Source organism: Excalfactoria chinensis, chromosome Z (genome assembly GCF_039878825.1).
Source record: "Excalfactoria chinensis isolate bCotChi1 chromosome Z, bCotChi1.hap2, whole genome shotgun sequence".
Taxonomy (NCBI): Eukaryota; Metazoa; Chordata; class Aves; order Galliformes; family Phasianidae; genus Excalfactoria; species Excalfactoria chinensis.
In genome coordinates this window covers 58,588,165-58,603,131 of record NC_092857.1, presented here as the reverse complement: position 1 = coordinate 58,603,131, position 14,967 = coordinate 58,588,165, and the positions used below count along the sequence as shown (strand labels likewise).

The window sequence follows — 14,967 nt, the reverse complement described above, 5'->3', positions numbered from 1 at the left end:
ACTGGAAGCATTCAAGGCCAGGCTGGATGGGTTTTGAGCAACCTGGTCAAGTGAGAGGTGTCCCTGCCTGTAGCAGGGGGATTGAAAGCATGATTGAAAAGGTCCCTTCCAACCCAAACCATTCTATGGTACTATGATTCTAGCCCAAAGAAATGAAAATCCCTGTGTTGGAAATTAAGCTGTATACCATTTGAAATGTTCAAATCTATAGCAAGTATGACTTAAGCAAGTTCCAACTTTCTTCTGAAAAGAACAGATTCTTCTGCTGGAGCTGTGATGAGCAGGTGGCTGAGTTGCTTTAGAGTTGAGAAAATGCATTCACATGAGGCAGTACTTTAAGTCAAGCTGATATGCACGTAGAAATATTATTTATGTCACCCCAACTTACTGTGACTATGAAATCTTTGCTGTGGCACAAAGTAATAAATGGAGAAAAAGAGGAAAAAAATCCCCAAAATTTCATTTTTGGAAGCTGAGAAAATATAAATAAAAGATTGAAGTTGTGTTTTCACAGCTGGATTGCAGTATTGTTTTAACCTAAAGAAGCACTGAGATCTATTTTTTTAAAATGCACTTCAATGATTTTATGATTGTTTAAGCAGTCCTGACAATTGTCTTCAACCAACAGACAGACCTGCTCTATTTGTTGACTCATATTTACCAGTCCTAAGGCGTCCTCTGTATGAGTACTAGAAATCATGTGGCTTGCTTATCTGCCTGAAACCTTTATTTTTTTCTGGATAATTTCACAACATATGCTACTGCCAACACAAGGGAGAAAGAACTACAGTCTATGTGGATCAGGGTGGAATTTGTGCTTTTCAAGCCAGACCACAGTTAGATCAATTTAAGTTGATGATGAAATTATCAATTGAGGAGCGCAGGCTAGGCAGGTAGTTTACACGCTCCCTCATCTGAGTCTGAAATTGTTTTACTAGTTCAGTATTTCTGCAAAATAATATTTTCATCCATCCATCCTAATGAAGACTCACCTTGAGTACTTGCTCAGTGTTACAACTATCCTATCATTAGGGACTTAATTTTAATAGTGATAAACTGTTTAATCACAACAGTCCTTCCAGCAAGAAGACCTGTGTTTCTTTATCTAGCTCTTTGTAATATGGTACTATTTGATCAAAATACTTTATTGGCCTGCAGTGGTGATTTAATTTATGTGGTAGTTTAAGAAGTGAAAATGGAAGAGACTGGCCAAAATAATAATAATGTGTCTGCTTTATAAACTTTATAAAATTTATAAAATGTAAATCCCAGATGACTTCCAGTCTTCAAACTTTTAAATAATTAAAAATAGCTTTGTGGAGTGGTAGAATGCTTATCTCCTATGTTTGAACAATTCAGACACTTTCACTGAACAATTCATTTATAGTCACGTAGCAACTGTGAAATGTAATGCTGTCTGATAACAAATATTCCTGTGTATTTTATTATACAGAAGAAATCAGGTAGTGGCTATAATACATTAGAATACCATATAGGAAACATTTGTTTTTCACTTCTACATAGACCTAACAAGTATATTCAGAGTTAATAAAAAAAAGTTGATGATAATTTCTAAACAATAGCTTAGATTACTCTGATTTGCTTCAGTTCAGTATTTATGGGGGCAGGGGATAGGGGGGTTAGTTGTTGTTTGTTAATCTTGAAAAGATTTGTACTTTGAGAGAGATTTGTTATTCCTTCCTTTGATATGAGGAATTTCTATCAAGTAGTAGTAATAGTAAAGTGATGCTTGAAATTTGGGCAAATTTCATTTATAAGACTAGGTGGCATGTATTGTTCCATGTGTTTTATTTTGTTTGTTTTGTTTTTCCTTATAAGAAATTTTTGAATGAGCAATTGTCTTGTGAGAATTCACCTGAAGAGAATGTTACTTCCAATCAAAGTTTGCTTTTAACACTGAAGGGCAGAGAGGAGCAAGATGTCTTCAACCCTTTCCAGGTGCACAACCAGTCTTGTGCGAAGGTGTTCAATCAGGTTTGTGAAAATCTGAAACTTGGTTATAGTATAATTTTTACTTGTCAGTCTTATTATGATCACGATAATGACAAAGACTAAAGTTATGAAAAAGGAATTAATTACATGAGTTCAAATTTGATGAAGTGCAAAGGGATATTATTACTCAGGAATTTAATGAGGGCACCCTCTACAATATCATGATGTTCAAAAAGCCATTATTGTCTTTTTCTTTTATCAGAATTATTGCATATAAGGGCAATTTAAAACTTAGACTTTCAGTGTTGGTTCAGTATAGTGAAGGAAAACCTATTAGTAGCAATGACATGCGTTATATCTGTGTAATGGTACATGGGGCTAGTCTTAGTCCTTTGAGAAGTCATGGCAAAATGCCAAATGCATATTTAGAGTCTTACCTGATGAGTCTCTCACAGAAATGTTGAACAGTAATGTAAATTACTGTTCATTAATGTAAACTTTGAAAACTCAGAGCCAGTGGGAGAGGGGAGAGAGAATTAAAGGAGGCATTTCTGTGTTTTGCATAAGCTATTGCTAGTGGTAAGCGAAGGATTATAAATTTCTTATAGAAATCCCTTTCCTGATTTTATAAGAGTTTAAGAGAATATATCTGGTTGCCAAAAGCTCTGCCAGAGAGACACATAACTAATTTGTTTCACAAAATGGTTTGTAGTTTCAGGGAGCATTTGGACAACTAAAAGTTTGATTCTTCCTCTACAATTTCACACATTTAAGAATAAATGGTATTAAAGCTACATTAATTTCATTTACCTTACATACTTTTGGTTGAAAGATGCCATTTTCCAGAATAACTTTGTTTTCAGATTACATCACTTTTTGCGTTGTATCCATTTTGCGCTGATTCTCCAGCTGTATTGCTGTAAAATATGTATGTTTGTTTGGTCTTCTTGTTTTTCTTTTCTTTTCTTTTTTTTTTTTTTCTTTGCTACTTGTTTAATCAATGCTTAATCACTGTCATTTTGCAATCAAAGCGGTAATGTCCTGAAAAAGGAGATTAGTACCGATTTCACAAGGCTTCTCACACCAGAGGAACACTTTTTAAAGTGCCTTTTCCTTACAAGTACTTCCTTGGCAGAATGTAAGAGGCTGTAAAATCACTCCAGTCTGAAGTTTAGGAAATAGTTTACCATGCCTCAATTCTCAATTCATTAATAATGTGCTAGAATAAGACCTTGAAGTAGTGGCAACTCAATGTAGAATTTTTCTGCTACATGACAGGTTTGCAGTGCTCTATTAATCAGCATGTGACAATGGATAGTTTGTATTAAATTGCTTTGCATTTTTATAAACTTTTGGCATATAAAATTTTGGAATACAGGAAAGTATTTTAGAATTTAGAATTTAGTATTTAGTATTTAGTAATTTAGAATTTAGAATTAAGAAAAATACAGTGTATCACAGAGCTTTTATGAAGTACCACGTGCCTACTCTGTTGTTCACAATAATGGGCATATTTTGTGATTTTAACAATATCATAAAATAATTTAGTTCCCTTTACTACGAAATTGTACATTTTTTTAGTGGCGTGGGATTTCATTTATTAAATAGAAGACAGTGTAGTTCAATGTCTGGTTCCTTGTGAAGACTATTCACAGGGTCTGTAGAATATACCAGAGTACTTTTATAGAATCATTTGATTTGGAAGGAACCCTTAAAGGCCACCTAATCCAACTCCCTGCAATGAACAGGGACATCTACAGCTCAATCAGGTTGCTTAGAGCCCTGTCCGGCCTGACCTCAAAAGCCTCCAATGAGCATCCAATGCCTTCCTAAGCAAGGAACAATTATTTTTCTCACATAATATATATTTTATTATGTTCATTCTTAGTGGTTGGCAATTGCCATGAAGCTGACAAGTTTTTTTAAAACTGACAATTTTTTATTTTATTTTTTTTTAAATCTAATGTGAATCAGTGTATTTTCAATTGAGGAAGTAATGTTTGTTCCTTGGTAAATTCTGTCTTGGTACAATCCTGATTTCACAGCATGTTTTTGCCAGTGAGTTGTATTGCACTTGATTTTTTTTCTTGCAGAAGGGCCAATTTGAATAGGCAAGGCTTCCTGTGAGACCTGTGCCCTGACCAGGAATGCTTGTATTACACTGTGGTACACTGTACAGTGTAAATACTATTCACTTCCTCAGCAGAGGATTTTTTATTTATTTATTTATTTTTTAAAGAAAATCATTTCAGAACCTTTCTTTATAGCAAATACTTAATGTGTTCCTTTTCAGTCTCTGTAAAAGTGGCAGTAAATTATTTAGGGTGGTTGACTTTTCTGTCCTGAAGTTTTGCTAATTTATCCCCAACATGCAATATTTGGCAAGCTTCCTAAATATAATTTCTGCAAGTTACGCTGCTCCTGAGACAAAGGCCACTGAACTGCTATTTTGAGATCAACTGCAATTTTTATTAAGGATATGTAAATTTCCTATCTTCCCTCAGTTCAGTAGCTGATTCTATGAAGTGTGTCATTTCTGTTAACAATTCAGCTATTTCATTCTTACATTCCTGCAAAAATTTTGAATAATCACCATCTGGTCCTAGTAACTTGTTGCTCTTGATTTTATCAATTTGTCCTGACACCTCAGTCTCTGCCAGTGCTGCTGCTCTATTGTCTAATAAGATTAAGTCCAGCCTGTACATCTCTTCAACAGCAGCAAAAAAGGAAAATATTTTAAAGAAATTATTATCCTTTCCTAAAATGTGCGGTGTTTCTGTGTGTGGTTTCATGTTCAATTGGTGTTTCATTATTTTTTTTTGTTTGTTTGTTTGTTTGTTTTTTATTTTAAATACTGTATCTTTTTCACAGGACTCATCAGTCTGGTAAACTGAGTTTCAATTTGCTATGTGCTTATAAGCTTTCCTAAATTTCTTTGTGACTGTTAATACCGTCAGTTCAGCTTCTCCTTTTTACTGTCCTTGGTTTTACAAGCATTCCCTCCATGTTTTTTATATTTATAACTTAGTGAAGAGTATTGAACAATTGCATGTTTTGGCCCCTGTATTCTCCCAGTGTTTTCTCCGTTGAGTCATTCTGCTATTTGTTGTTCTTCAGATGTTCTGTTACTTCTTCTTTTACTTTCCTCTTCCACTTTATTATTCTTTCTTTTGCTACCCTTGTCTCCTCTCTGACTCTGTACCCTTCTTTTGAATGTTACTTTTAAGTGCATGCCAGAGATGAGCTTTAGTGAGAAAATTAAATGAGAAGGAAGGGAATAAAATAAAGATGGAAGTAAGGAGAGAGGGACTACCTGGAGGAATTGCTCTCCCAGAAGAACCAAGTTCTTCTGTAAGAAGAAAAAGATGTACTACATGTCACACTTCTGTCTTTTTATTTAGCTGTATTTTCATTGTTATGACTAGCTTCATCTTTTTTTTTTTTTTTCTTTTTCTTTTTCAAACTGCTCAGTGCTATTTTGGTACAACAGTAACGATTTTTGAATGATTCCTTTGCTGATCAGTGCTGACAACTAAAATTAATATTATGCAACAGGAGTTACTGTTTTAAAAACATAAGAATGTTGTGTGTGGTCTTTTGTCTACCCACTATCATTATATATCACTTTTATTTATTGAACAAGGAGTATGTAACTATGGCTTCATGTTGTGTAGAGTTACTGGTGTGTTTATAATATAAATCTGGTGAACAGAGTGCCTTACAGAAAAATAAACAGGTAAACCCATCCCTCTCTAATTAAGATACAAGTTACACTTAGTAACTAACTGCACTATGTTTTTCATTACAAACTTTTTGCTGACAGCAGAAAATATAAATTGCTGTTACATAAAAAGTTACCAATTACTTTGCTTTTCAAACAAAGAGTCAGCTTTCAGACAAAGTGGTTGGGCAGAATGCCATTAACAGTTGGAATAATAACGGTTCAAAAAATTGATGTATCTTTTTCTAAATAATGGTTACATTCCCAAATGGATTTGTAAATTAATTGCTGTCTTATTGGAATAAAAAACCTTCTACTGTGGACATGATTGATATCATCTGTCTAAGCCCTTGTTCTAGACCCCCCTCCTTCATGGTTAGTATATCACAGCTGGAGCTTTAATTTACTGATGATATTAACACTGATTAATAACTAACAAAAGCTTCTTGCCATGTATCAACAGTCAACCATTACTGAATGGAACTGGGATTGGTCAGACTTGCTGCCAAGTTGTTTGGGACTCAATCAGATGACCTTCAGGGTGCTGCTGGCACACAGGTAAAGGGATTCTGGCAATTAACTACACTTTCCACTTATCTGCTTTACTTTGTAGTTGTCAGTGCATATAGATTTGAGCAGTAGAATTTATGAAGTAAATTATAGATTTGTTTTTGAACATGCAATTTTAAAATGGAAATACTTAATATTTTTGTGCCTGTTTGTTCCTTAAAAGATAGTTTGTAGTTCCTATTTTGAGGACCCTATTATTTATTTCCTGTTGACTCTTGAATTTCTGTTGGTATCGATCACAAACAATCCTTTATAAAGAAACTAGTATATTTAAGTTTTTAAGGACATACTGGCCATGGAGAATTCAGGACCAAACTTTGGGGATTTTTGCTCAAATTGCAGTGACTCCTAAATTCAGCTCAGGGCACGGAAAGCATAGTTAGAAATATGAAGTATTTCTTTAGCAATTTTTAGCCAATGGGAATTACTGGACAGGTGTTGGTTTTTTTTAATTGTAAAATCTGTACATGTACATAAATTAAGCATTTGTTTAGTTCAGAATTCATATTCATTGAATATCAAATAAGTATCAATTTGTTAAATGCACAAAATGGCAGGTGGAAAAAATATATTTTCTAAAATATTTGCAGTATAGCCTTGGGAGGATTGGAAAACATTTATCGTGAACTAAAAAGTGTAATGATCTCTTTGTAATGCTGAATCTATGTACTGTTATATTATTTGCCTTATAAAGTTAATTGTCTGTTTAGGAACTACAGTGACAATTTCAAGTGTGCTATTTGCAGGTCAGAAATGTTCTTATGATTTCCTTTGCCAGGTTTTCAATATATTACTACACCTTAATGCCCTAACCACCTAATTGCATCTCAATTTTACATATAAAATATTTGTTCAGTTTACTTACACTCTTCTTAATTCAACTATAATGAATTCTTCTCTGACCAAAATCATTATTTTCTAAAATTTTTGTACAGTTGCACAGGAAGTAACACTGGCAAAAACATGCTCTCCCTTTTGCCATTCAGTTCTCCTATGTTATCCACTTCTAGGCAGAGTATGTGGCTACATGAACATTTTGGTTTTACCAGTAGTGCCACTTTCATGTTAAATGGCAGAGACAATTCAGTAATATTTCTTCATGTGATAGTTAGCTGATCACTAACAGTTATTCTTCATTTAAAAATGAGTTAGCTTGCTCTTTTAAAGAGAGCCTAATAGAAATTCTTAGACTTAAAACAGTCTTTATATTTCCCTTTTAATTTGATGTGCTCAATGTGAACCAACCAAAGTAGAGAGAACTGCTGTGACTGCAGTGGAAACATTTTCTGTGGTCAGTTCATCTTCTCGGATATCTTGAAAACATTCCACTTTTCTTTTGATCTCTGTATAAATTTAGGAAAGAAGTCGTGTGTAGACATCTTCTCTGTATTTCAAACGTTTATTGTATCTTCTATTGTTGCACCTTTTTTTCTTTTTTGTTTTTCCTCTAATAACTGCCCTAATTGTTGTCATTCTTCCTAATTTGAAAATGTCTCCACTCATTGCCCTTCTACATGATATGGAAATTCTCATCTAGAAGTGACATTATGCAAGACATTAATGATTAGTTCATGGATTTATTATTCAAACTTCTTTCTGCTTTAAAGACCAACAGGTCATCTAAGTCCATTATGAGCCTTAAGCAGAGATGCTAGTCCCAATATCCACCATAAGGACCACCATCTCCAACACAGCTTGTCTTTGTATGGTGCAGTTTTTAGTATAGCTGATGTTAGTCTACCTATATTTTCTAGCTAGATAGGTCAATTTTAGCTAGTCTTATAGTTACTCAAACAAGCTTTGCTGTGACTCATATATGCCATATCTTTTGGTGATGTTTCATACTCCTTAAAATTACACGGATTTTAGTCTTACTCACTCTCATGGCTTAAGGATCAGGCTGTGTGTGTGTGATTATTTTGACCTTGATTTGTGAATCCATCCTGTTTTTACTATTTCCTTCCGCTGGTGAGGTTAACAAAATGAAAGATGGTACTTAAAAAGAGTCAAAATCACCATACTGCTATAATTACTCATTTCTGTAACATATGCCAAAGCTGTCCCTTAGTAGTTAGTTTTGTGTAGACCAGAATATCTTCACTTCAAAGTGGTCATGAGGTTTGTTTCTTTTTATATTTAGAGACAAATATCGTCTAATGTACATGAAGAAAAATAAGTATGTTCTGCTCTCTTTTTTTATGGGCGGGAAGAAAAGGAAAAAAGAAAGTGGGAAGAAAAGGAAAAAAGAAAGAAAGAAATAAAAAAAAAAAAAAGAAAGTTTAGTTTGAAAATGCTTAGGGGATTCATTTACAAGGGAAATGTTCCCCTAACCTAGTTAATGACTGAGTTAGGTGGAACGGGGTTATGGGAGCATTGTCCCAGAGCCAGTGAGTGATAGGCAAATTAATTGGTTGGTGGTTAGGGGAAAGTAAGAGGCTTTTAGGACTGGTTAAAAACAGAATGAATGGTTGTATACTGCTTATTATTGGTTCCACATGAAGGCATGAATCTATTCCATCAAATCCAACACTTGCTTCAAAGCAAGTGTTCAGAAGACTTCAAATGAAAGATCTGTGTTGTTAATGTTATCATGTGATTTCAGTCTTATAAAATGTAGAAGGTTATCAAAAATGGCCTGTTAGAACTGATCATTAGGTGCAAACAAAAAAACAGTTTATACCTTTCAAAACTGTGGGGAAAAAAATTACAGAAAGAAAACTTCATTCACTTTTTCATTTTATTTCTGATTATCTCTATATATATTTCTAGCTGTGAGAATGAGAGTTTAAACACGCTTTTTATTATACTTTAAATAATAGCATATTAACATTCAGCTAATTTATAGTATTTGGCTTAACCAAGAGAACTGGAGGGGCCCAAGTGAGAAAACTGATGGGTTTATAGATCAAGGTAGTTTAATAGGTGAATTGAAAGTTGTGCACACAAGAAAAGCAAAATAGGGAGCTCCTTCACTCCTACCCAGTAGGCAGATGTTTAAAGATTTCCAGGCAAGCAGGGTTCTTCACACTTAACAGTACTTGAGCAGACAAACACCACCATGATCTGAGCATCACACACGCCCTTCTTTCATCTATTCCCCCAGCTTTTCCTGCTGAGTGTAGTGCCATAGGGTGTGGCCTACCCTCTTGGGATCAAGTGTCTTGACCGCATCCTCTCATAGCCTCTTGTGTGCCTACTTGCTGAGGAGGCAGAGTGGGAAAATAAGATAGCCTTGGCACTGTGTTGAGTGATTGTCAAAATGCTAGTGTATTATTAGTTCTATTTTAGACACGAATAGGTAGCACGGCATCATATAAGCCAGATTCATTTTCATCATATAAAGAAAATGATCTCCATCACAACTGAACCAAGTACAGCAACTCATGTACGAAAGTAAATTCACCTTCTTGTTCATGCAATCTCTTTTATACTGATGTGTATTACTTACCCTCTGTTTTCAGAGGATTATTTCAGCCAACATGTATGCTGTTAGAATACATATGCATAGTACAGTATTTGGTTGGCATTTGTGATGTGACCTTCTGCTGTTCTACAGAACTTTCAGCTTCACTGGATATGTTGCTGTAGCAAATAGCTACATTTCACTCATTGTAGATATAAGTAGCAGCCTAGGACTTTTTGAATCACAGGGAGCTATTGCCCAGTATTGCAGTAAGTTGCCATTCTGAGAACTGGGGGTGCTCCATGGAGCAGTAGGTACCAATACAGCTCCTATGAATGTTGATTTCATTGTAGTGATGTGCTTTTCTGAGTGTGAATGTGTGAGCAGAAGCATTCAGGGAGCTCCAGGAATTGCAAAGAACTCAAGACTGTGGCAAAGCCAAGAGAAGTCAGGCATAAGATGCTAAAAAGCAGAAGCCTGGGAACTTAAAAATAAGAATATATTGTTGTACTGTAAATGCATCAGATAAAAAACAATGCCAGGCCCGATGAAGAAAATAAATTATCTCCCTGAAACCAGATGAAACCAGTGGAGTAAAAAGATTTATTCAAGTTAAAGGCAGTATTTATTCAAGTGGATAAGAACTGCTGTGAAATACAAATGGCATAGACTGCCGATTAAAAGATTTCCAGTAGACCAGTATAGCTCAAGAACAGTCTTCCAAGAACGCATTGGAACAGTGATAGGAACATAAATAATTTTAAGTTGAAGCAGGGTAGACTCAGTGGTTTATGTCCAGACATGTGTTCTTTTGATTAATTATTCTCAATGACCGAGCAGCTTTCCAGAGTGGAAAACCTGGAATTGTTTACATATTGGCTTGAGGTAAACTATCAAAACCTAATATGTTTTCTACTAAACTTAGGTAAAATGTGTATGCTTTGTAGTAATGTTTGCTGCCAAATGTGCACAAATTCTCATGTTCTTTTAAATTTACAGTTTTTCTTAACATAGTCCAGACTGCATTTTGTCTGACAAATTACACGTTTAGTACTGCTTACACATGACACTGTTTTCTTTTACCAAGGCAAAGTTTCCTTGATATTGGGTTGCTATCCTGATATAAGGAAAATCTTGTTTTTTTTTCCCTTTTTTCTGTTTAAAATACTTTGACTGTACTTAAGAGAGCCATTTACTTGCCTTTTATGAATAACTTTGTCAACATCATTGTGGCATTTTTTTTCATGCACTAGTGTCAGGTGATAAAATCATATATATGTGTGTGTGTGTGTGTGTGTGTGTGTATAAAACCACTGATTAAATATAATAAAACTGAATTGAAGTAAAAAAACTCTTGTTTAGAATATTGTATGATTGCAGGGCAAATCTGCATAGCTCTTGTATATTCTAGTGGATACACAGACACCATCTGTTGAGAATGGTAGCCATATGGTGAACTATTTATAGAAAATGTTTATATTCATTGTGTTGTTGATTATCTTGATATCCAGAAAATGCTCTTTTAAAATCCAGTTTATCAACACATGGAAAAATGTATTATGTAGTTTTGAAATTGAAGAGAATGTCAGCAAACTTGCATGCAGTTTGCTAGTTGTGAAAGATTTTTATGCAACTGTCACAAGCCCAAGTCAGAGGAATGAATGAAGATACCAAGGGTATGAGAAGGTAGCAAGTTCTCTGACAATATTCTTTGTAGTAGAAACAAATGGTGGAATAGGAGTTACTGGCAGGATGCCAGGATGGAGGCCCTATCTGCATAGCAGGGGATGCCAGTCTTATGTCTGGTGTACTTCTGGATGTGTTAGTTCAGCCTTCTTTTAAATAAGAGATGCTCCTTTATGTATGTGCATTGCTAGATACTGGAGATCAGTGTTGGTTCTATTTCTACAAGTTTTTTATTAATGATGTGTTGGTGAAGAACTGTGATGCTGTTAATACTGAAGCAATTACCACCTGCTCAGTGAGATTATAATGGATGTCCTTATATGTGTACAAGCTTTCTAAAATGCAAGGAAGGCTATGAAAGAGAGTACCTCATTGTTACCAAATCATTGGACTTGTGGTTGATCACAGACACAGTGAGGGTTAGAATCTAGTGCTAAATCAAAAAGGCAGGGGGGTGGAAAGTCACTGGGATTTTTGGATAGGCAAGAATTTTTTTCCACAAGTGAGCTGGTCAATAAGAAGACACGTGTTATATCCATCAACACACGAATTATCCTCCATCTGCTTATGTCCTTCTTATATGACTAATGAAACTATACTCTGACTTCAAAGAATCTGTCAGAAAAAGTTTAATTTTCTGCATGGCAGTTTTAAAGCACTGGTGACAGAATGCACATTGCTGAGCAAAAGGAAAGAGTATACTTTGTAAATACTGTTTGAATGCAGTTCCAGCCAGTATTATGTATACATTTGTAGCACAAATTGTGCAGGAGAGGAAACCTGAAGTTGAGACTTCCCATATGTAGTATGCTGTAGATGTTTCTAGTTGGTAGCAGTCTGTCCCTCTTGTTGATATGGATTGTTTACAATCTTGTGTAAAAAAGGAATATTCTTAAACAACGTTCTCTCTTCCCTTCCTCCCCCTGACCCCCCCACTCCCTCCCTGCCCCCCCCCCCCCCCCCCCCCAAAAAAAAAAAAAGAAAGTTCATTAGAAAGTTCATTTGAATTCCTTTTTAATATGTGGAAATAGTTTATCATTATGCCTTTGCATACCTGGGACACAGAAGTGTGTACTTAACAGCTCATTTTGAAGGAACACTTATAAAAGTGCTTCAGTGAAGTTTCAGTCTAACTTGATACTTTAGATTGCTCAAAACTTGCCTCTAAAGGAAAATTCTAAAAAGAGCTATATGTGTATGCATATACGCTTTTGCTTTTATTGCATTTTTTATATGCATTTATTGTTAAGATTCACATTTAATCAATTTCTTCAAAAGCGTATATCTTCATTACTGCATAGGTCACTCTGAAATAGTGCTGCCTACTTATTTCCATGGAAACTACAACGGATACAACATCATTTGATAGAGCAATTTCTCAGCTACAAAACACCATGTTGTGGTGTGACATATATGCATGGGCATCCTGCACAAGGCTTGTCTTTCATGCTGCTGTGGCCACTGCTGAAACACACTGCCTCGCAGTTCTCACATGCACTGCTTGGTCTCTGTAAATGTTTAGCAAGTGCCAGTGAAAGGCAGTGGGTGCCATTTTTTCTGCATGGAGGAATTCATTGGCACACCTGCCATCTCTCAATAAAATGTGATTATTTTTGGGAAGATTTAATCTCTACTGCCATACCACCACCGTCTGCCTCTGATATTCTGGACCAACATATTAAATAGGAGGCATTACTTTCATTTATGAGCAGCGCTCATAATTTTATATAATATATGATTACTTGTGCCCCCGGTGGCGCACGGTGTTAGAACCGCCACTTGCAACACCGGAGGGCCCAGGTTCGAATCCCCCCTGTGGCGCAAGTGGTAGAACTGCCGCTCTGCTACACTAGAGGGCTCGAATCCCAGGAGTTGGACTTGATGATCTCTAAGGTCCCTTCCAACTCGCATGGTACTATGATACTTGTAAGAATGACATTTTATGCAACTCTCTAATTAATCTGGTGACTGACATCCTGTGACCTGGCTGGTTTTTCTTAAAAACAGTTACATTCTTTCATCTGCAAATAATTTGCCTTCCTTTCAACTCTATTTCATGTCCTGTAAGTCCAAGTGAGGAATATTAAGTAGAGATAATTATATTTACTTTTTTATCTATTCTTTCTGAGCCTTTCTGATCCCAGTTTTCATTCTTAATAGGTATGTAGATATGATAAATTTCTACAAATGCTCTAAATGTGTATTAATAAATGCAGAATTGCACAAACAGTACACATTACATCAGCTACTTTGTCACTGCACACACAAAGAAAGAGGTTACAAAACAAAAGCCAACAGTCCAAAAGCCTGTTTTGCCCTCCAATCTGTTATTTCTTCATTCTGTTTCTTTTACATCAGGGATTTTCAGAAAAGTGCTGGTAATAGAGAATAATTCATTATTTTCCAGTCTGTAATGGGTTGAGACAAAGTAATCTTCCAAAAGGTAGAGGGAGGAAGTGCTAATATTGAAGTTGAATAATTGAAGATCTGATCTTGCAGTCAGTTGTTCATGCTTTCTTCAACACTGCATAATTAATCTGTAGCAATGCCAAGAGTCAAACCTAGCTCTCGTGAATAAATGCTATGATAAAAAAGCTGCCATACAGTAACTGATCCATTGGTAGTGTAGAAGTGCATAGGCAACAAAGGAGAGGTGTTTCAACTTTACTTATCAAAAGTCATTTGGCTGACTTGAATTGCCTGTAGTCTTATTAGGAATTGATTGGCTATTCTCTGAAAGAGCTGGGGAACAACTTGTCTTGATCTTGAGACATTTGCTGTCCATACAACAAAGCAAATAGCAAGGACTGGTAGGTGCTACCGTGAAGATGACAGATCTTCCTACTGTAACTCTTCCCTTTCTATCTTTTACTCTCTTTCCAAGAATGTTATACTGGCTTTCTCACTTGCCCTTGATAGATGTAACTCCTCTGTTCTGTCTGGCTCACCCCAATTAAGCAGTTAACTCCTTAAGAAAGGATGATAAGGCCTAATTTCCTTTGGTCTCCAAAATTAAGCTACCTCTGAAAGCTTTATGTTCATGGCACACTTTTGAAGATGTGGAAAAACTTGGGTAGTTTCACAAGTCCTTTTATTAATAAGCACAGTGACTTGTGTAGGCAGCTTAAAGCCTTCATAAGCAATCTGATCTCAGACTTTCTGAAGTAACATGTTGCCTGATAATGTGGCCCAGAAAAATTGTTCGTTGTTGACATTACTTCACTTTTTTTTTTTTCTTTTTTCCCTGTAAACTTCTTGATGAGATCTAACAACAGAAATAAGCAAAGTGTGGGAAGCCATTGTGAATCTTGAATCATGTAGCAAAGAGGGAATTCAGAATTGTCATTCTAATAGTTGACACTGGAAAATGTCATTGAAGAAATCTTTTTTTGTTAGTCTTTCGATTGACAGGTTATGACAAAACTGCATTCATGTTGCTTGAATACATCTTTTGTCTAGTTTTACATGCTTTTTGACTTGTCTAGAAAATGACATATTGAGGTTTTCATTAGCCTTAACCAGGTGTGATTTTCTTTATGGAAGATACCTTGGTAGGACGACAGCTGAAGGCGAATAAACCAGTGAAGCTTAGAAAGGCCACGGCCCTTCTTCAGATGGTAGTGATGAGTTGAAA

At 35.5% G+C, this 14,967-nt stretch overlaps 1 protein-coding gene across 5 annotated transcripts in view; it reads left to right on the top strand.

Annotated features, from left to right (window-relative positions):
• The window catches only part of KIAA0825 (KIAA0825 ortholog), a 225,993-nt gene that overhangs the window by 112,071 nt on the left and 98,955 nt on the right, over positions 1-14,967 (top strand). For 4 of the 5 annotated variants that reach the window (XM_072358868.1, XM_072358872.1, XM_072358870.1 and 1 more), the window contains 2 exons: positions 1,840-1,995; positions 6,138-6,232. In XM_072358868.1, the coding sequence (XP_072214969.1) occupies positions 1,840-1,995; positions 6,138-6,232 (251 nt within the window). The remainder of the gene's footprint in view (positions 1-1,839; positions 1,996-6,137; positions 6,233-14,967) is intronic. The other variant, XM_072358871.1, reaches the window with a different exon arrangement.